This window comes from Chamaea fasciata, unplaced genomic scaffold (genome assembly GCF_029207755.1).
Source record: "Chamaea fasciata isolate MVZ Bird 193981 ecotype frontalis unplaced genomic scaffold, bChaFas1.0.hap1 SCAF_9, whole genome shotgun sequence".
Lineage (NCBI taxonomy): Eukaryota > Metazoa > Chordata > Aves > Passeriformes > Sylviidae > Chamaea > Chamaea fasciata.
Genome location: NW_027094094.1, coordinates 24,262,212 through 24,284,339, shown reverse-complemented (window position 1 = coordinate 24,284,339; position 22,128 = coordinate 24,262,212). Strand labels below are relative to the sequence as shown.

The 22,128-nt window shown below is 41.0% G+C and overlaps 1 protein-coding gene across 1 annotated transcript; it reads right to left on the bottom strand.

The window, feature by feature from the left end:
- Positions 1 to 758: 758 nt before the first annotated feature.
- ANXA11 (annexin A11) lies at positions 759 to 21,731 on the bottom strand. The gene is made up of 15 exons (XM_066191526.1): positions 21,625 to 21,731; positions 12,721 to 12,781; positions 11,523 to 11,635; positions 10,003 to 10,374; positions 9,386 to 9,473; positions 8,920 to 9,014; positions 8,372 to 8,485; positions 8,062 to 8,152; positions 7,868 to 7,947; positions 7,644 to 7,700; positions 6,642 to 6,735; positions 5,847 to 5,942; positions 3,209 to 3,267; positions 2,537 to 2,659; positions 759 to 1,502 (listed from the first exon to the last, which is right to left on the bottom strand). Exons 2-15 carry the CDS (start codon positions 12,770 to 12,772, stop codon positions 1,443 to 1,445), a joined length of 1,494 nt encoding a protein of 497 aa, XP_066047623.1. The 5' UTR covers positions 12,773 to 12,781; positions 21,625 to 21,731; the 3' UTR covers positions 759 to 1,442.
- Positions 21,732 to 22,128: the final 397 nt, after the last annotated feature.

The following is a 22,128-nucleotide window of genomic DNA, read 5'->3' as shown; positions in this document are numbered from 1 at the left end:
AGAAGTGAACTCTTGCTATTGGTTTTAGCCAACAAGACTTCCAGCTGCAAATTCCCCTCAAGACATGCTCAAATTGTCTGACAGAAAAGAGTGTATGGTCTGCCTTTGGACACAGGACCCTCTGCTGCCATTGACCAAAATGGGAATCTTGTCAGCAAGTCCCAGTCAGAATCCATCATCTGGACACACAGCTACAGATTATTCTGTAATCTTTACATTCCCCTCCCTTGCCATGGTGACAAATGTAATCCAGAATTAAATCAGGACATTGACTTTTTCTTTCAAGACAAACAGCAATACAACTTCTAGGAAAAAGAACCTGACTGACCCTTACAAAACAGAGGGAGCACACTTCTATATGTGTGTGAAGGGGAGTTTGCACATTCTTGATGAACAAGCAGTCTATTTTCACTGACCTAGTTAGAAAACCTTCCCTCACTTTGTAGTTTTTACCTTTATGTTTTTATTTTGAGAACAACAAGCTGAAGAGATGTCATCCATGCCAGCAGGGAATAAAAATTCAGAGTTTCAAGAGTAAGAGAAATTACAACATACAAAATGAAAATACTGAGCAATAACTACAGATTACATGTAACATGTACAGACAATTGCTCATCAAACAGCACACAACTCCCAAACTCTCATCAAAACAACAATTTCTGAATAATCCTGTGGAAGAGAACTTCTATGGAAAAACTAAGTTACATAAACTGAGTCATCACTCACAAACATCAATATGAACACCAAAAGGCACAGTCTGCAAAGACTTACACAGCTTTAATTTCATAATCTCTTCTTACATACATATATTTAAGGCACAATCCAAAACCTTTAAACAATAATGACAGAATCTTTACTACTGTCAACGTTACTACTGCCTTGAGACAGCCTGTCTTAGCAAGAATGAAATGTGGAACACATCTTCCTTGAAAAGAATCAAGGTAAAAAACAGAACTTGACAAAACTTCTTTAAAACAGTCTTAACTAGACACAAAACCTCGAGGCTGCTATCTCCACATAGCAGGAAGTGGGCTAGCCCGAAACCAACTCTGCATACAATAGATATAAAACTTGCATTAAAATGGCACTCAACATTTATACAAAAGAACACCTTAAATCATACAACTGTGATGATTTTTGTTTCATAAAACAAACTATTTCAGCATGATATAAGCAGAAAAGAAACAATGACCTGCCATTCATTGATTGCTGAGGGTGCTACACAGAATCCTGAGTAGATGGCACATAAGCTTGGTATTTTGGGGGGTTTTGGCATTTATTACCTACTACTTTTGAACTGAAGATATATGCAATATTATGGTTTAAAATGCAATTGCTTTAGAAGAAACAGGTCATTACATATTTACTTATGGAGGAAAAAAGATGCTTTGCAGCAAGTACATGAAAATAGCAGCTTTTTTAAGAAATGCTCAATGCTCCATTTAGTCATTTCCACCACACAACTTGAGTAGGATTTTCCGGTAGTCTCCTGAAGTATCGCCCTGAAAAAGAACCCAGAAAAGGAAAAGTTGAAGAACAACCAAAAGAGAGAAAGCCACAGCTGAAAAACCAAGAACTGTCTTTCCAGGGACCTTTTCGCCTCTACTTTTACAGAAATAAGCAGCAGAGTTTACATACACCTAACTGTGGACATGCACACCCCATATTTACTGACGGTGAGTTTTGACCAAGTTCAGTCCATTAAATAGATATGGCCAGTTCTGCTTCTGAATGCTAAATTATAATGCCAGATCAAAAGAGGAACGGGAGGAAGAAGCAATACAGAGCTTTTCCACCAACGTCTCACTGTTTTTTACTCATACAGTGGTGGTTACAGGGCATGCAACTACTGTAGAAGAAACACCACATGCTAACCTCCAGAATATCTACAGGATTCTTTCCAAACACCAAGTTACAGCCCCTCAGTGTCCACAGCAGGAAGAATAAACAGGGGCTTAACAGGTTTGGTACCCGCATTACAAGGTAAATAAAAGTGACACCACTCACTCACCCCTCCAGCTCTTATTTCCCTACCATTGGCCAGGCATCCTCTTGGGTGTTGCTACAGCTCTTAATAGGAGTAGGAGGGTGGATTAACTGCTAAAAAATCTGAAGTTTAGTCTACTTTCAAAATCTTGTACTTTCAAGAGAACGAGGAGGCAATCCTTTAGAAGATTTTTAGAAGCTTTATATTCTTCCAACACACAAATGAATTAGAGCATCACTGTTACTCAACTGGAAAACCCAGGGGTTCCCACAAGATGACATCCGGAGATTGGGCTAGAGGGGTCTCAGAAAACCCTCTGGACCAATTTCCCTTTCCTTCTTTGCCTGCTTTCTTCCTCCCCATCTCTAGTTCATCTAGCCCCCATGCAAACCCAAGTGCTCTCAATTCTCTGGGCCTCAGCCTCCATAACGCAGCAATCCAACACAGCCAGCTACACTCCGTGCAGGTAGCAGCTGCTCAGCACAAGGAGCAGCGCTTTGCCAGCACGAGGGCTGTCATGGCAGGGCAGGTAAGGTCTCCAAGTCTTACAGTGATATCTGAGTAGAGAGATCTGCCATACATCCTCTTGTACTCTGCACGTATGTCCAGCAGGTCAACCTCGCTGCGCGACACCATGATCCGGATCAGCGTCCGGTCCTTCGTTCCCGCTCCCTGAAACAATCAAAGCAGCAGCTCAGTGGATTGAAAAGTGTATGATACAGCACTAGGAAAAAAATAAAATGCCTCTTTACTAGCAAAACTCCACTGACTTAATAAGCTTGAAAAGAATTTGGCCTATCATGCTTTAATAAATTAAATTTAGTGGTAGGAGACTAATTTCTCTGCACAAGAACAGCTCAAAAAAAAGAGGAGGATTGACAAAGGAAGGGGATCAGGAAAATTTGGCGAGTTAAATGGCCTACTTATTTGTTTCTGCTAGAATTCTCTACTTAAAAAGTATCCATTTCAGAGAGCTTTAAGCATATTTGTGTTTCACCAAGTGAAGATTTTTGTTCTACGTATGGTTGTATTCATTGCTCTGTTAAGTTGGATCAAATTAGCTAGATTTTTCCAGCCTTTCATAATAATGACTGCATCCTGTTAGTCATCTGCCCACTGAAAAATGTAATCCCTTCAGCTGCACAGCTCCTTCCCAAGAGCTGTGCAAGCATTTAAAAAGCCCCACACTGTAAGTTTATGTAACTTGTCACAGACACCTACCTTCATTGCTTTATATAATCTCTCTGCAAAAAAGGCTGGTGTGTTCTTGAGACACTTAACTGCAAAAAGGAACAGTATTACAGAAATCAGGCATTCCTCCTCAACCAGAACTCAGTACTTTTTTTGAGTTTATCCAACATAGTCACATGCTTGAATTTTTACATAAACATACACTTGATACAATGCAGCTTCCACTCCTTCCATTAGTCACTGAAAATATTTTTAACCCAAACAGTAGCTGCAATACAGTTAAAGAACCTACACTGCATGGCTCAAAGCAAACATTTCTGCCACTAGAAAGCATCTAGTGTGAAGCAGCCATAATGAACCTTTGAATTCTAATGACCAGATTCTTGTTTATGCACGGAAAAGAGGGGATGAGGAGGGGGCAGAGGACTGGAAGGAACACATAGGTAGTGGTGCTCCTGGCTTCTTAATACTGAATTTTTAGGCCATGCATCTGCAAGGTGTGAAAAATTCAAGTCCTGCCCTAGTACAAATTAGGAAACCACTTATGATACAGAGAATCTTAGGTGGTTCCTTCTCCTTAAGGGTGAGTCATCACAACCCTTATTTTAAAGTCTTATTTTAGCCCCAAGTTCATCAGGACTCCTGAAAAAATTTTAACATGCTCATTTAGTAATGACTGGATGTTATATTCAATTAGAACAGTTCATTAGAAATCTGAAAGAGCAAAATCTAAGTCAAATTACTGTCATGCTAATCAGGATAATGAAAGAATCCTCCATCACTCATCAGAATTAAAATCTGTCCATTGATGCAACGGTGGTTACAAGTAAACAATCATGCAAACTGTGGCAAACTGTAGAGGAAACAGATCACACCTGACATTTAATAGCACAGTAAGGTATCAAAATCAATCACATAGAATCAACACAGAACTAAAGGTGTAAGCCTAGATATGTTTTTCATAGCAATACACATTCTGTATAGGAAGAAGTGCTTTTCTCAGTAGGAAAATGTAGATGAGAGATAGCAGTTCACCACACAACTCTCAGTGATATGTAAAACACTATTGAAAAACTGATGACAAAATGAAATGCATGTTTCTGTATCACTGCATTTAGCTAACACAACACACTTGCATTCTAAGATGTTTAAAGATGTTGTAAGTTACCAGTTGTACAATCCAGAAAGCTTTAAAGAAAGCAAAATTAAATATTTTCAATTAGAAACCCTTTTTCTCCTGCAAATAAGATACACAGAATAAATGATGTTAATATAATTTACTGATATAAATAAATAAATAAACCTCACAATCTATTTAATAAAGGGAGTTATTCAGTGAATATTAATGACAAGCCTTGCTCAAAAGGCTATTGACTTGTTTGCCAACCATAGTCTCGGTTTAGAATCTGGATCTACCTGGAGACCTGTCAAGCCACTATAAAGCTCCATGAAGTCAAATGGCTTCTAAACTCTGAGCAGTTTCTTCAGTTTGTTTACCAAGGCATTTTTTTTCTACGAACAGAGAAATCTCTTTTCCTTAAGCTAGGTTTTCTAGCAATAGTTTCTAAGGTGACAAAGTTTGAATACTGGGAAAAGTTGGCAAATGAATCGGACACAACGAGCTAGATCTAGTCTGAGTCATTAGAAGATCAGTACAATGATAGTGTGGCCAAGTAGAATAAGAACAGTAGTTACATAGTTCAGACATGCACAGGACAGGAGTGAAAAAAGGAGGCTTTTAAAATTGATTTTCATTTTGTCAAGATTTTGTTACAAATTCAGTGAAAAAAATCTGTTGTGGTTGAACCAAATATCCTCTCCTATCTCATTTCCAAGAGAAGCAAAGTTGATTTTTCCTATTTTGGTAGGAGTTTTTGGGTTTTGTGTATGTGTTTGTTTGAGGTGCCTTTTTTTGTTAAATCACTACCATATTCAAAAGCAAAGAACAGCACTTTTGAAGCACAAGCTCTAGATACTGCAGTGTATTTGCAGTAATAAACAGAAAAACAAATTGAGATGTAAAGACAAAAGACAGGAAAGTGGTTCACAGTTATATCTATAACGAAGTATTTTAAATAAAACTACTGCACAGCAACTTGAGGCCTTGTCCCAACCTCATGGAAACAAATGACTGCCTCTCAAGAGGCAGCACTAGACCTGAGGTAAGAGTTTTCACTCCTCAGAAGTATGGGGGCAATTAAAAACAAAGATTTAATAAAATTTTAGCCACAGGAAATGTGGACAAAACAACCCCTTTGCAATCAAATTTAAGTTTACTTTCTACTAAATAGAGGTAGAGGTAACTAATTAGAGAGTTAATGCTTGCATTTTGCTGGATTTCCAAAATTGTCTCAAATACTCCATTCTCATTTACTCAGCAGTTGGTACAAGTTCACTTCTTAAAACAGTGCCAATTATAGTTAATAATTCTCTCCGTATTTTAACACGTGAAATTTGAATTCTGCAGTTGCGTGAAATAAAAAAGCTTCACCTGTCATTTTGAGGTGAATTAAATGCCCCACTTTACTAATCACAAATGACTTCATAGAAAGCTCAACATAAAAAGCAGAAAACTGGAATTACTACTAATAAGAACATCCTTAGCTGAAGTCACAGGTGCCACCTGAGCCAGCTGTAGCAGGAATGAACTTGCTAAGGTGGCACATACCTACTGCCAGCATGCCCTTCTCCAGGTCTCCAGACATTTCCCGACATATGCTGCTTTCAATGTCTCGATTACACATCCTCTGGTACTCGCTGAACACTGTTAATGGAACAGAAAGATTTCAGCTCTGCAGCAAGAGGCGGCACTGGAATGTGCTGGATGGCTTCATTGCAATGGCACTTCTCAGCTGGACACTACAGTGTACTCACACTAGTTTGAACATCTCAAGGATTAATACTGTGTTATCAACCATTTACACGTTATGCTCCTTCTAGCTTGCCTAGATCTGTCCTTTTCATTAAAGGGCTAGACCAATAAAGCACTGTAAGAGAAAGAGTGGCAATGTTTTTAGGGAAGCTTCAGGTCTCAATAAAGTTAAGAAGAAAACATTCAGGTTCTCAGACACACCCCTTTCCTCCATATTAAGTACCTCGCATGCCAACAGCACAGTGTAAAAGTTCTGTGCAGTTACTAAAACATTTCTACCACAACAGACTGATGTAGCACCTTATGTTAGCAAGTAAAAAGGGAAGGATTGCAAGCGTCTTGCACACACAAGTATGCAAGACTGAAACAATTCTAGTTTGCAATTCTTTAACCAGAGGATCATTTGAACAAGTATGACCTCTACCTGCTCTGATATTTAAGAAAGGTGACTCTTCCTCAGCAGAACTCACCCTGCTTTTCATCACTGGGCTCATTTTACAGATGGAGGAAATTCAGGCACAGAGCAGTGCTGTACATTTTTATCCCCACACACAACAGAACCAAGTTACTCTTTATGTAGGACGTCGTTACCTGCTGTAAGGTGGGCCCTGCTTCTTGCACACAGAATGGCATTGAATTTGGATTCATCAGTTCCTAGACGGTTCTCTCCAGCTGCATACAACTCCTGAACACAGAAGGGAATTCACACTTCATTACTCACAACAGTAGTGAGGCTGAACAGCTAAGCTACAGATTTGCTTCCTTGCAGCCTCTCCTCCTTTTATACTTATTTCTTAGCCTATGTCCTACTGCAAAACAGGAGCAAGCAAAAAATAGCAACTAGTTCCAGCCTTCCTATAATATGCTATGCTTGCAGCCTTCCTAGCTTGCTGATGCATAAGTGCTCAAACACAAGAGCTCCAGATTACCAAAGGAGAGGGCATTTTTCAAAAAGTACCTGAAAATTGTTCTTCCTAACAGTTCTTACACCTAGTTTTTCTTCTACAATTCTAGGTGTGTTTTGGGATGTTCTTGTGTTTTGGCTAAGGCACACCATGTAGAAAGCTAATGACATTACTATTTAAATGACACTAGTATGGCTAAAACAATCCCAGGGTTTTCCCTTTGCTATGTAGTGAAATGGAACACGTAGCAAAAGGAATGGGGCAAGCATTACTAAGTCCAAGTGCCTTACTTGCTGCAAAACTCCAGACTTCCTTAAACAACAGGCAAAGGCTAATGCAGGTGTTGAATAGTTTAAAATTTAATCCACACACATATCACCCCAAATCTCTTTGGACAATTTCCTTAGTAAGCAGCACAATCCAACACTTGGAAAAGCCAAAGACCTGCCAGAATGAGAGGAAAAACATCCTATGGACTGTACTCTCAAGAGCTTCATCTCTGTATTGCACCTACATGGCTGTAATGCTCTGTCACAGCTTTTCATATCTCTTCCATCCACTCAAACATAAGCACTGCATCGGAAGAAGTGACAAGGTATCCAAACCTAACAGTAAGCAGTATCCACACAGTCAAACCTCAGCGTATTGACTTGACTATAGTTAGAAACCATGAAGCATTTCTACTGACCTGTACATCTCTTTGGACAACAGACATGTCGACATTTGCACTTTCATCTCTGTTTCCCTGAGAGAATTAGAAGATACAGAAGTGTTACTGATGGGCTGGTTTTCTTTTTTTTTTAAATGAAAAAAAAAATAAACACAAAAACCAACCAAAACCAAACCAAAAAAAAATCCACACCACCTACAAACACACAACAAATGAATTCCAAAATCCCAGCAAGCAAGTACCTGAGCAAGTGAAATTAAAAGCCTCTGAAAGTGTCCAGATGTGTCACTTTTTATTGCTTCCTCCAGAGTTTTCTTGTATTCTGGAAAAGAGATAGTCATGAATCCTCATACAACCCTGCTCATTTCCCAAATTCATACTATCTGTCAGTGATTAAGTAAGAGAAGGAAGACAATTTTGATGCAAGAGATCTAACCTGCTTTATAGACCCTGCTGAGTTCCTGAATATGCTCATTACTGCGGGAAGCTAAGATTTCAATGAGACAATTTTCATCTGTGCCAACACCCTAAAACAAGCAAAGGAGAAACACTTCAGATTCTTGACTTCTACAACCTAGTATAAAAGAAATGTAATAAAATTATACAGGAAAAAATTCAGAATATAACCTTGTATAGGAAGTCAAAGCAAATAATCCCAAGTAAATCCAAACTTTTAAATGGCAACCAAGTATTTTATCAGCTCAACTATTTCCCCTGTCTTATAAACTTGTATCTCCTACACAAACCTTTATAGCTTCCTTGATTTCATAAGCATCAAACATGACAGGTGTCTTCATCATTGCCAGGATTGTCTTCTCAAAGTTACCTGATAGCTCAGACTTAAGATCCTTGATCAAATCCTAATGAGAAGGAAAAACAATGTGTGAAGACCAAACTTGATAAAAGCAAGCACCAAAAATATGCATTTTACTAAGAATTTATGCATAAGCACCAGTACCACTAACGTATGTTCAAAGTAAAGCTAATTCACTTAACACTAAAACCAGAATAATGGAATGTGTTCATTGAGGTCATTAAGGTCCAATTAAATAGACTACACTGATCAAAGAGTCAAAGTAACCATTTAGCATAGAAACTGCTTTACATGTTTCATCTGCAACACTGCATGAAGAAGTCAAGTGTGGGTTAAAAGGAGAACTCTGAACTGGCCACTGACTTAAGAACCATCTCCCCCTAATGCACCTTCCAATCTTTTTTTTCTCACCACTAAGTCTTCCATTGAAGGGATGTGGGCTTTTATTTCTTCTTCCTTGTGTCCTCAGACTGTACTTACCTTTCCATAAGCTGTTTTGAAGGACAGCATTATCTGCTGCCGTTGCTTGTTTGAACGACTTCCAAGACAATCGATGATTGCCTGCTCATCGGTTCCTGTGCACAGACACCACAGAATTAGCATCACCTCCTGAGGATTCAGCTTTCTGTCTCTATTTCATCCTGTTCTAAACCCAGCAGAAGGACATGAATGCTTTGAATTCATCTCCAGTACCTACTCTTGTGTACAAGCACAGAACTTTGAGCTCTACTCCCAATCACAAACACAGTAAGAATACAAAGAAAACCTAAACCAAACTCACGATGTTGTTTATGCCCACATGAAATTCCAGTAATACTTCTGATAACCAAGGACAATCACATGTGAACTATCCCACTCAGTACACACATAGCAATAGAAAAACATCAGTGCTGAACTGAGGTGCAATTCTGCTTCTAACTGAAATGTAAATCCTCAGACTGCTCACCGAATCCTTTCATGGCCTTCCTTAAGACTTCTGCGTCCTTCAGAGGATCAAAACCCGGTGCATCAGTGATTGTACCTCTGCTTTTGTGCTAAAATGAGATCAATACTGTTAAACGGTAGTAGTGTTAAATAGTGAAATACTGTGGCTTGCTACTTAGGAAAGATGATCACTGTTACCAGTTTTCTTTTTGTGAGAAAAGTAATAGAGAAAACACAGGCCAACCCTGCCTTAAGCAATTTGTTAATTTCTAGACACAAATTACAAGAAAATGCAAGATCAAGGTTTGCTGACATTACATCTGCTTTCTAATGAATTACAGTTTGATGATACTGTATATATGACTGGCAATACTTGCTAAAGTTAGGAAAAGCAAGATTATTTAATTTTAATTCATGTCAAATCTTTTTTTCTTGAATACAATGGTAAAACAATTTGTTTCAAGACATATGAGCCTATACTGCTTGCACTGGAAAAGGTTCCATCCCTCTCTTCGCTCAAACTTCTTTTCATAACTTTCTTTCCAATTTTATGATCCATTTACACTAATACACACAAAGAAAATGTAGAGGAACATACATACAGCCACACCTCAAAAGAAAAGCAGTGAATGCTCTTACTGTTACAGGAGTGACTGCAGGCCCTGTAGATCCTGAGTAAGAGGGCATAGATGGGGTCACAGCTGGACCTGGTGGATAATTTGGCATGGGCTGCTGCCCTGGGTGAGTTGCTGGCAGTCCTGGATAGCCCATAGGCTGCTGACCAGGTGGTGGTGTGGGCTGGCCTGGCACAGGGCCACCTGCGTATCCTGGGTAACCTGGCATTCCGGATGGTGGATTTCCTCCCGGCGGAGCATACCCTCCATACGGCTGCTGTCCTGGTGGGGGCTGCCCAAAGCCACCTGGAGGGACTGGTGGATAACCCCCAGGTGTGGAAGGATACATGCTTTGTGGTACATTTGCCCCTCCAAAGGTCCCTGCCAGGTTGGATGCCTGCAATAAAGCAAGAGACAGGAAGCGAGTACAAAGAGTTGAGTTTCAGTAACATGCTCAATACAATACAACCTCCCTCCTCACCAACATAGAGAGATAGCTCTTTATCTGCAAAAGATAGCAAGCAGGATGGAAAAATCTGCCTAGAATTTTACACCCAACAATCCCTTCTTTGCCCATGGCTGCTTTGTGTGACCACAAGGGTAAACCCGGCTGCAAGGACTTTAAGCAACCTTCGGGTATTTTATGATGTGTTAGTAGTTTACAACTAGCAGGAGTTCCTTGGACTACATTTGGGAAGACTTCTGCAGAAGCTGAAATTAAGATATTCCACTCCAAATCAAAATCTTACCACTGAAACCCCTGTTCTAGAGAGAAATCAGAAGTGACATTTGATCACTGCAGCATTGTCAGAAACTAGATGCTGTGGATATTGCCTCCTGCACCCTAGATGGTTTGTTGCTCAATTTGCCTGTTGGCTGCCAAATCACTTCATCACTGCCTCAGAAAGACATCTATAATGCAAATATCTTCCTACAAACTACATTCGTTATGCAGCATAACAGATTTCTGAAGACTAAAGTTGTCAGAAGTGTCACTCACTTCTGCTCTATGAAAAAAATCAAATTGGAAACGTCTGCATTTTCTTCAGTCAATGTAAAAGGTTTTTACTTCCATCTGTTAAACATCAGTGTTTGTAAGAGACTGTTGATTCCATATTCTTTTCAGGGATGAATCATTGATACCTCTAATTACACAGCCTTTTTCCTTACTTTGACTGGTCAAAAGCCGGGTAATAGGCAAAATCCAGACTGTGTTTGCCCATGTGAATATATTAACAGTGGATACTCTGTGTTAGTAGTTCCCTATTCCTCAACACAGCAAATGCCAAGTTGTATTAGTTGTATGTCCACAACTTTTGAAGTTAGACTGTTAACAACATTTAACTAGTGCTCTGTTTTCCTAAAATAAGAAATAGTTTGCAGTAACCATTTTCTTCAATAGGCAATATTGAATTCTCAACATCTAAACAGATTAGACATAAAGGCACAGAATTCAAGTAATGAACCTCTCAGTGACAATGCCAGAAACACAACTTTGCCCTTAAGAACATCAGAATGAAACACATTAAATGAAAGCAAACTCACCATTCCAGCCATGTGGCTGGGATTGAACTGGTTGGCATAGCCAGCCACATTTTCCAGACCAATTGGAGGTGGATTTGAAGGTGGATAGGCAGCACCACCCCAAGGACTGCTACCTGAAATCAAACACAGATGTGCTGAAACAAGAAACTATGCCTTTTTAAAGTTCTTACCACTTAAATTTCTAATGAAATGTATTTTCAACACTACCAGGAAAATCAACGGAGGAGGTGCCGGGTAGCAGCGCAATTTTTATAAAAAAAGAAGTCTCGCTGGGTATTTCTAATCATGTTACTTATCACTGAATCTGTAAGTTCTCACTTAAAACAACTCTAAACCTATTTGAAGGTTAGCACTCAAGGCTGTTAACACCATATTTTGATTTGAGAGGACCTAAAATACAAAGTTTTCTGGGTATTCCAGTAGGACGATATTATTAATTCCACTTTGCTCATTTGAGAGGTGTCCACAGAGCACAACAGTACATTTACAGACACCAAAGTGACAAAACTTGTCTGCACACAGCAGTATGCTCTAACTTAAGACAGAACACTCTGCTGAGAAACAGGCTTTACCCTCCTAGCTAGTTGGGCTTCTCACTGTAGACTGCTTCCCCTTCCTGAGCTAACTGCCTAACTCCACACTTCACCATACCTGCACGACTCCAGTCCTTTCTTCCTACCTTTCAACAACACCAACAACTGTGAAGTTCAGTTTGACAACCAAGCAGTGGTTGAGTATTTCTTCAGCTTTATGTTGTTATAAGTGCTACCCTTTTTAACAGCCCTCTCCCTTCTGTATGCAACCACCTGCCTAAGAATAGTGAATTAAGGATAATTTCCTATTTCTTTGGGAGTATGGTTTTAAGCTGAATGAATGATTTCTCCCCATACTCATCTGTCTCACCACTCACCCTGAAGACTCAGTGCTGACCAGACTCTGATCCTTGTCATTTATTGGATTTGATCTCTGTGCTTTATTTGAGATGAATGAAACTGGACCTTACTGTATGAGCACATGGCAGAACACTCATATTAGACAAATCAGAATCTGCAGCCCAGATAAAACAGGACTTAACAAGAGGGTACAGAAAGCTTTAGTGAGTCAAGGAAACCCTATGCAGTCTTATTATTCATGCCACATCTCCACTCCAGAAAGGACAACCACTGCATTTAACATTTACTTCATCTGAACAACTTACCTGGGGCAGCTGGTGGATATCCACCCGCTGGGGGATAGCCCGGGTAACTCATTGCAAAGACCTGGAAAGTATGTGTGATACAGTTATTTTCCATAATGCTTCACTCATTACACCACATAACACTAAGAGGCAACATCCACGCAGAAGCCAGTTGCCAAAATTTAGGCATAACCCGCACACTTTGTCCCAGTTTTTCCCTTAGAAACCTCTTCCCATTTCCTGACTAATGAACAGATAGCTAAGCAGTTGCAGAGTCACTCCTCACACTATTTTTCTTAGTTGTTGCAGTTGCTACTTACTGCTTGCTTTGTCCGTTATGTTGCTAAGGATGTATCACTTGAACATTCTTCTTTTACTATGCCACTAAAACCTCCCAAAGTTTCCAGCCTGTACAGAACTGCCTTATCAATGAAGAGCATAAAATCATCTGACAAAGAAGTGTACGTCTTCAAGTGAGTAACTATGAGGAGTTGTTAGAAGGCACCCAAATGCAAACGTCTGCAGAAGTGCAAGGTCAGAGTAAGAAGCAGAAGGGATACACCTTCATGCTTACAGCCTGGCCATAAAATATGAAGGGTTTACTGATAGGATAAGATCACCAGAACAAATTGGGTCTCTCAAAATGGATAGTGCCTCTGTCAGCACAGAAATGCACAAAGTCATTGGCTGTCCAAAATAGAAGCAGAGGTCAAAAAGGAAGAACAGCTAAATGAAGGACAAAATGAAAACTGGCTTCCAAAATACAAGGGCCTTATTTTAAACAGAATATCTACCAGGAAGAATGGTAAAAGTAACTATGAAGAGAATATCCATAATGAGTGTTAACTTTTTGAAGGTTATTTTTAATGAAAATTCACAGTCTATTTTCAGAATTGCTGTGTAAACTATCCTTCCCCCCCCCCCCCCCCGCCCCTTTCCCCTAAAGCACTACCTTTAGATGCTGAACTACATCTGGCATGTTTTGCTGTGTTTTGGGTTTCAGCTGTGGAATTTTGTTTTGGATTTGGTTTGAGTTGGCGGGGGTGCTGTTCTTGTGAAATGGTTTTCATTTTGCATGATCACATGAACTTCCCTTTCTGGTTTGCATGGCTCTATTGCACAGCAACACTGAAATGCAGAAACACTTTTTTTTGTGGTTTTCTTTTTTAATAAGGAAATACAATTAGGAAATCTGCAATTTGCTTAAAAGCCGTTTGGACTTCATGCTGCACATACTCATTTAAATTTAAAGAGAGAGAAACGAACTAACAGAAACTGCAACGAACAGAGCACACCAAAAGTTATAACCCTACCTTACCTTTGCTCCAGCATGTAGCATCCAACAGAATGAATAAATAAGTGAATGCAGCTTCTCCTCATTAGAAAAGCAATGCCTGCTGCTACCCATGCAAAGACTGAGCCCAAGCAACAAAAAGCAAAACATGTATTCTCCCTCTGCTGCTGGAAAAAGGAGCAGGCAGCTTCCTCCCTCCTGGCACTCGGCCACACAATTTCCAGAGGGAGCTGCCGGGCCCCAGGCCCACGCTGCCACCTCCGGGCAGGTACTCCAGCATGGAAACGCAGAGAGGCCGGCAGAAAAAATAGTAACATTTAAAAATTCAACAGAAAGCAGCCTGGCACACTTCAGAGCCTCTCTAATTCAGAAATGGGCTTTACGTAATAAAGCATGGAAAAATAAAAAACAATTATCGACACTCAAAAACCAAGGAAAGAACCCCTGCAATCTAGATTTTGCATAATGTCAATGTGTACATTTTTACATGCAAATTACTACAACACTGAAACTAGTGTTATTTCTTCAGGTACAACCAGAATTATATTTTTAGTTATTTTTTAGCTTTACATGTAAATACAATAAAGACAGGGTACTCAAAAAAATTGTAAGATGCCTTTTCAGTAAAGTTTTAGGTACAAATTGAAGGGAAATTTTTTTTGGTAGAGGGCGAGAAGCAATGGGATAGGTTTTGCTTTCTTAGCAAGGTTGTTTACTTGGTTTTAATACCATATAGAACACTCATTTCAAATTGGAAAAAAACTCAAGATTAAAAGAACCTTTTGGCAATGAAAGCTGAGGTTGAGAAAAAACAGCCAACTTCAGCAATCTGAAGAAAATGTTAGTTTCTATATAAAAATGTTCCACTTGCTTCTTTTGAACACTGTATTTATCCAGGGCTTTTCCAAGGGGAAATTTTCCCAGTCTGGTTTGATTCCAGGCAAACTAGATCTGCAAACACACCGACTTCTCATGTTTGGAAACTTCCCTGGTCACCACCTTTTCCGCAGTTCATTCGAGCCTCTGTTGCCCAGTACTCTAACTTTAGAAATATTAACATAGAAAGTTACCTCTCCCAACCATTCCCTCAACCCAGCCTCCATTTCATCTTCTAATCTCATCTTCCACACTTTCTCCTGCTACATCCATAATATTTTACTAAAATTGTTCATGATGAGCAGCACTTGGCTGCTGATAACAAAGGGGTGACACAGCAAGGGAAGAGAAGATATGGAAACCCACCCTGCTATGCAAATATTGCGTGGGAGGACACAGCAACAGCAAGGTCTCTGTTTGCTCAGTCATGAAAAATGTAGTGCATAAGACAAGGGAAAAATCCAACCAACCAAACCACGTAGGGAAAGAAGGAGCACCTTGAAGAAAATAAAGAACAACTACTGTCAAGGTCCTCTCCCCATTCCCACTATTCAACCCCAGAGGTATATCTCAGAACTTTAAATAAAGACCTGAGGCTTTACTCTCACAGTGAACACCGCTATCATGCTTCACACTGCAAGCTATAAACCATTCATGCTCTTGTGCATTTTCCTGCTGCTTGGCAAAGCTAAGAGGGAACAGACCTGTTCATAAAAGATTAAGTCTGTGGCAGACTTTCAACAGGAATCTTGAATATACGCTTCTGTAAGATACAGCACAGAAGGAAAGGACTACAACTCAAGAAATTTATAACAAAAATACAAATTCCATAATGATGGCAGAAATAAAGAAGAAAACTTCAAGGCTGCCAGAAAACCTCTGTTTCAAGATGCAATAGCAATAAGCTCAGCCACTGCATTCACACCCATTCCTGGAATTTATTTAGTGGCTGCTGTTCAGGCTCCAGCTATGCCATGGTACAATAATTTGAGGACAAAACCAGATGAAAAACCATAACCTTTATTTGTTCAAAATTATTTGTTTAACTATGCCCATTTCACAGGGAACACGGAGTAAAGTTAAACCCTCGGCCTTGACTCCTCCACAAGGTTAATTACCAGGATATAGTAGACAAAGCAGCCTGAAGCTATAAATTACAGTACCTGCTCCAAGACTGATCCCTGATTGTGAAACCAGCAGAACAGAATTTATCACCTTACAATATGCTGTCGTTTTTCATCAGATATGAGCTGAGGCATCCACAACTGTGCTTTTCCAAGACAAGGACAAACCACAGTCAGCACTGAACCAGCTAACTGCTGTTTTACCAGCCTGAGCAAGATTTATCTTTGACTCATGCAATGCAGCATACAAGTTGTTCTCTCCTGTATCAGTTGTAATATTTTTCATCCTGACAGATGAAAAGTCCTGCAATTTTGTATTTTTTCATTAAGTCTTTTGCGTATGTGTGTGACTCCTATTCAGCCTTCCTTTCACTATGAAAAAAACTAATTTAGTAGAATGAATTTATCTTCCAACAGGGCTGAGCTCACGCCACCCAAAACTCAGGAAACCTCTTTTACACAGATCTTATCCCTCACTGCTCACCTTTACAAACCTCTACTGGACTTCATCCAACAATGTGTATTTCAAGAGCACTAACACATTATCCACCTCCTACAAAAAACCCAAATCAACTCACAGCTCTGAATAGATGGTGGAACAGAAACAAACTCAAATATGAGGTTTTCTTTAAAATTATCTATTTTTAATTGCCTGCTAGTATTGCGACTCAGGAGCTCTGCCAGTTTTGATGATCCTTCTAATTCAGTATCGTAATATTTTTTATTACAGAAGATAATCTAGCACTTTTTGACCTGCTGGAGCAAGGGGAGCAAGGCAGGAAGAGCATCAGAAAGGTAGCACTTGCAAGTTTTAGTCAAAATAAAATAGAACTAAAAAGAGAAGTCATGTCCAACAAACAAAAACTGAATGGGAAGACCCACCCGCAACTGAGCCACAACCGAGCAGTAAAAACATTACTAAGAACATTCCTGTAACCTTTCCAGTGGCAGAAGTCCTACGCATACACTCAGGGCTACAAAATCCGAAGAACTCAGTTGAGCTGCATGGACTTTCAAGATCTATGTGCAGCAAAAACCTGAGTTAATTCCAAGAGGTCAGTTTCATTTTGGATCCCTACTCTGCCCTGATGCAAGTGTTTCCTTTTGTAGCATTTTTCTTCAATACTCTTTCAAATTTATAAAACACATAGTCAAAACATTTATGACAATACAGACAGACACCTTCCAAACAACAAAACAAGCAAGAAAAAAAAACCAAATCAAGGTCATGAGATGTTTGAAGAAGTAATGGAATGAGGTTGTTATATTTCAAACTCATAACTTGTCACAGAAAATCATTTGCTGCAAAAAAAAATACTATAAATAGTCTGAACTATGTTCTCAACTGACTAATGCCTCAGAGATTTATACTCCTCTATTTTAAGTTCCACCATGAAAGAATAAATTTTAACACCATTAGTGCAAGTCAGAATATGTAAATACCAACTACTCCATGAACTACAGCAATAATGTAGTATTCAGTACTCTAAAATAGTTACTAAAAAATATCTGATTTTCATTTCACACCAGCAGCTTTTAATTAGTTGCTGTGTCAAGCCTGAAGTGCAGAGCCAGGGAGTGGGCCCACTGCAAAGGCAGAGAAACAACAGGAACAGAAGGACAGTGAAAGGTTTCCATCAGGTCTGCAGCTGTTTGGGCTGCAGAGGAGGCCACATTGACATGAAGCTGTTCAAGTGAAAACTCCCAAAGTCAGGCACACTAGCAGGAGCTGCATGGGACCTTAGCTAAATTCCTTATGGACATACCCTACGCTGCGACAAAACTCCTCTGCTGACAGCCTTGGGACTCCCCAGATGAACAAGAGGTACAAAGACATCAACTTTTTCTTAACAGTGATGACTTTCACGCTTTCTGGACAGGGCAGGCTTACACATTCAGCTGTCCGGCAACACTGGGATGGTTACTACCCCTCAGTGAGCAAATGGACATCCCAGGCTATAAGGAATTGCTCATTTTCAGCCGATTAATTCTTTCCAGGAACAGAATGATTCAAGAACCAACTTAGAGTAGTAAAACAGAGAGACAGGTATTTCAAAGCAACCATAAACAAGGAATGTGAAAAGAAAGCAAGACTGTAGCATTCAAATCTCTAGTCTGCACTTGAGATCAGCAAGCTTTAGTCCTTAAAGCTTACTACTGAAAGTATTTTTCCCCCTAAATACTAACATTTTAAGATACATTTATTCTCCTAGCTAATGGAAAACCAAGTATTTTTAAAACACTGCCACGCATAGCCAACAACCAGTTATTTTGACTGAGATAAGTACACTGTTTACTGAAAAGTGCAAATTCCCAAGCTTCAAGCTGTTATCTCTAGCAATAATAAAAGGGATATTCACCCTGTCTGCTTCAGGCAACTTAAGCACCTAATTCAGAGCAATTCACTAAGTCAAAGTTCAAAATCAGCCATGCTTTTCTAGCCAAGCCAGAGGTCTTTGTGGTGCAGGAATTAATTACAGCAAGTATCATTTTACATACATGTTGACTGTATGGCTACAGTAAAGTTTAGCACAAACAAGAGACCTTCAAAAGCATCAAAATTCATCTGGATCTTTAATATGGGACTGATGTATTTGACAGTTCTTAGGCCCACCAGAAGTTAAGATCCAAAAGCCTGAACTGGAAGCCCACCTCTCCTCCTGGTGAACACCTTCCCAATGCCCTCAAAAAAATCCTCACCACCTACATTTTGCAGTAAAAGGAGAAAAAAAAAAACCAAACCCAAAAGCAACCAAACAAGAATTCTAAATTACTTTTAACCTTCCCTTACCAAGTAAGACAGCATATTCTCCCTCAAACAGACAGCAAATAAGGGAAAAAAGGAGGCAACATCTGGGAAGAACTTGTTTCCCTTTCCTTGGAGATCCTGGACAAGAACATTGCTACTGACCAGAACACACAGTGACACTGCGCTGTACAGGGAACAGGTAGAGGAGCTGTGTGGGGCTGTGTTTGTTTTAGTCAGTTGCCACAATCTAACTACTGGCACTGGTCCACACTCAGCATCAGTGACAGCTAAATATTACGGATACAATTGCACCCACACACACACAAAAAACCCCATCTGCCAAGCAAGAATCACACAAGAATGTGATCGAATTGTCTCTTAGAAGGACACCGCTGAGTCCCAACTCCGACCCATAACTGATTCCTGGTTTATCCCATTCAGAATCTAACTTCCTATAAAGATTCTCTGGTGAGTGCTGATAAAATCTGGAAGAAACACAGAGCAACAATAGAAGCACTACACAGTAAACACCCATTGCTGTTCTCAGGTTTGCTTATCTACTTTACATTCTTCCCAGCTTGGGGAACTGCCTGAAGGAAATTCAGCATTTATATCAACCACACCCACTTTCAAATAAAAGGGAAAGCTCAAGTTTCAAATAGGTGAAAGTGCTGCTCGCTGAGGGGTAAACACGCAGCCTTTTCCCTTCCCTTCTTTTAAAAAGTCTGTTGCCACCTTCGAGAGAAGCTCAAAACACACTGCATACAGCTGACAAGTCCCTGTCCTTATTTCCAACAGTTTACACAAAACACTTTAAAAATATAACCAATAAGAAACACGGTTCAAGGTAGTAAACATACATGTATGAAATAAACAAGAGAAATTACATTGGGGCCATTACTCAGTTGAATATCTAATATAACAGAAGCCTCCAACTGCAATTTGAAGCTGACAGAGAAGTTTCAACAAATGATTCTAGAGAGCCCTGGCTAAAAATAAATGAAACTTTCAGTTTGTTCAAGAGCCCTACTATTTCTGTAGTCACAATTAAACCATCTGCTGTTTTCAATTAAATCACTGCTTTAACTAGAGCTTCTTTTGTTTTGGTTTGGGGTTTTTTTGTTGTTTTTTTACTATACCTACATTGCTATCACAGAACTAGAATTAGGTCGGCTCTATCTTGGCTCTGATTAATGCAGTGCTATTGAACAGACCCTATGGAAGCTCCATCTTCTAAAACTCCCTAGAGGTCTAGGAAACAGCATCTCCTGTAATCTTCACATCACACAGACTTCTCCTGGCTTGATCTTTTATAGCAGATCAGGTTATATATTTTAAGTTGTTATCTAACACTATGTCTTTATGATTCAGACTACATAAATACCCCCATGAAATACCTCCATCCTACTGCTGGTTTTGTTATATCTTTTAGTGACTGTTGAGATTTCACAGAGTTTTCAGTCTAACAATTCAAAACTTCTGGGGACTACATATAATAAGCTAAAGAGCTGACAAATCATATGAATGAATATGATGGCTACTCCAGAAATTTTAAGTACAGACATTTTGGCCTCTGACCTTATACTAAGGTCAGGCAAGAGAAAGGAACATAAATATCATAAATATTGTTGACATAAAATCATTCGGCACTCAGCAGAAATGCGTTGGGGACAGGGCTACAGGCAAACGTAAGCAACGCTCAGTTCTAATTATCTGCTGCATCAGTGGGAGGAGAGAGGTCCACATGACTCTTACAGCAACTCAAAATACAGGCAATTACAGAAATAGCCAAGCCATGGGGAAAGCGGTCATACAGTCAGGCTTTACAGCAACCACAGACTTGCACGGGGTTTGTACCGTCTTTGACGTTATCACGGGTGTTCCGGAAAAGCACTGACTCACTTCACAGAAAATAGCTGTATGCTGGGGGAGGTAACAGGGAATGAACCTCCCACCTCCGAGAGCAGCTGGGCTTTCAGGTGCATAACCCTCATAACCAGCTCCTTCACCAAAACACACTGCGCCAGCACTTTTCCTCTCTCTCGCCCGTCTGTCTTCTCTCCACACCTTCCATCCAACCCAGCTCCCGTCCTAGACTGAGATGCCTTCCACGCCTCTGCCACGCCTCCAGAACGCTATCTCCCGACCGTTCCTCCTTAACAGGAAGAAGCTTCCAGGAACTGCTATAACATATTTAAAAAGAAAAAACATACTCCACAGAAGTACTCCTTCACTGCTCTGAAACAGGATCAGGACAGGAAGAAACTGCTTTTCTGAATACGGAGACGTTTGTGCTGCTTTCTGTCACACACACAGCTACAGCATAGCAAGAGTTTGAAGCGTTTTGGTTTTAAGACAGCTAAAGTAACTTGAAGACACTTAAAGACACTTAAGTGTCTTAAAGACATTCGAAGTACATATGGTATAAGAAAAGGCAAAGTATACTACGAGAAGTTTAGAGAAAGCGACCTTCGGGGGGGGGGGGGGAAAAAAAAAAAAAAAAAAAAAAAAAGAAAAAAAAAAAGAAAAAAGGAGCACTCCTAGTGGCCAGCCTACCATCTTAGGCTGTTTTCTCCTGACAACTGTACACATGAGAATTACAAACTGAAGACAAACTACGGACACGGGACCGAACTGCAACTACAACAGCAAAACACGTCCTCTCCTCTGAAACCACATTTCCCCAGGAAACAGGAGTTGCTTCCCCGCAGGCCCTGGCCCCCCTCCGGCAGCCCCGGAGCCGCCGCCGTCACCCCGCGGGCGTTCGGCTCCCGCCGCCCCGGGCTCCGTCCCCGCGGGCCCCGGCCCACGGCCCCGCCCGGCCCCGCCGCACCGGGCGGCCCCGGCCCCTCGGCCCCGTCCCATCCCGGGATCGCGCCTACCGCGGGTCCTCCGCAGCCGCCGCCACCGCCGCCCGTCCCAGGTGCTCGCCAGCGCTGCAGGGCGGTGCCGGGGAGAGGAGGAGCCGCTGCGGCCCCGGCTCTCTCCGCCCGCCCCGCCGCGGACTCGGGGGCCTCCCCGGAGGGAGGGCCGGGCCCGGGCGGTGCAAAGCCTGCGGGGCGGCGGGCCCGGGCGGTGGCGGCCGGCGGAGCACGGGGAGCGCCGGGGACGGCCGGCACTGCCCCGGGGGACGGCCGGCACTGCCCCGGGGGACGGCCGGCACTGCCCCGGGGGACGGCCGGCACTGCCCCGGGGGACGGCCGGCACAGGGTGGAAACCGCACAACACGTTTGAGCAAGAGGCGGCTTCAGCGAGAGGCCCATTTTATAAAAAACAAAGCGCACGGTAAAAAAGGTAACTCCACCCACGTTACGTGGGCGCCCTGGGCATTCCCCAAGAGCACAGCGTCGCCTGAGGGACGCGGTGACACGGGCACGGCGCAACCA

Coding starts and splice junctions, on each gene's coding strand:
- ANXA11 (XM_066191526.1), bottom strand. CDS start 12,772: ATGAGTTACCCGGGCTATCCCCCAGCGGGTGGATATCCACCAGCTGCC. Junction 9,474..10,002: donor CTGCAGTCACTCCTGTAACA/GTAAGAGCATTC, acceptor ATCTCATTTTAG/CACAAAAGCAGAGGTACAAT. Junction 9,015..9,385: donor GAAGGCCATGAAAGGATTCG/GTGAGCAGTCTG, acceptor GTCTGTGCACAG/GAACCGATGAGCAGGCAATC.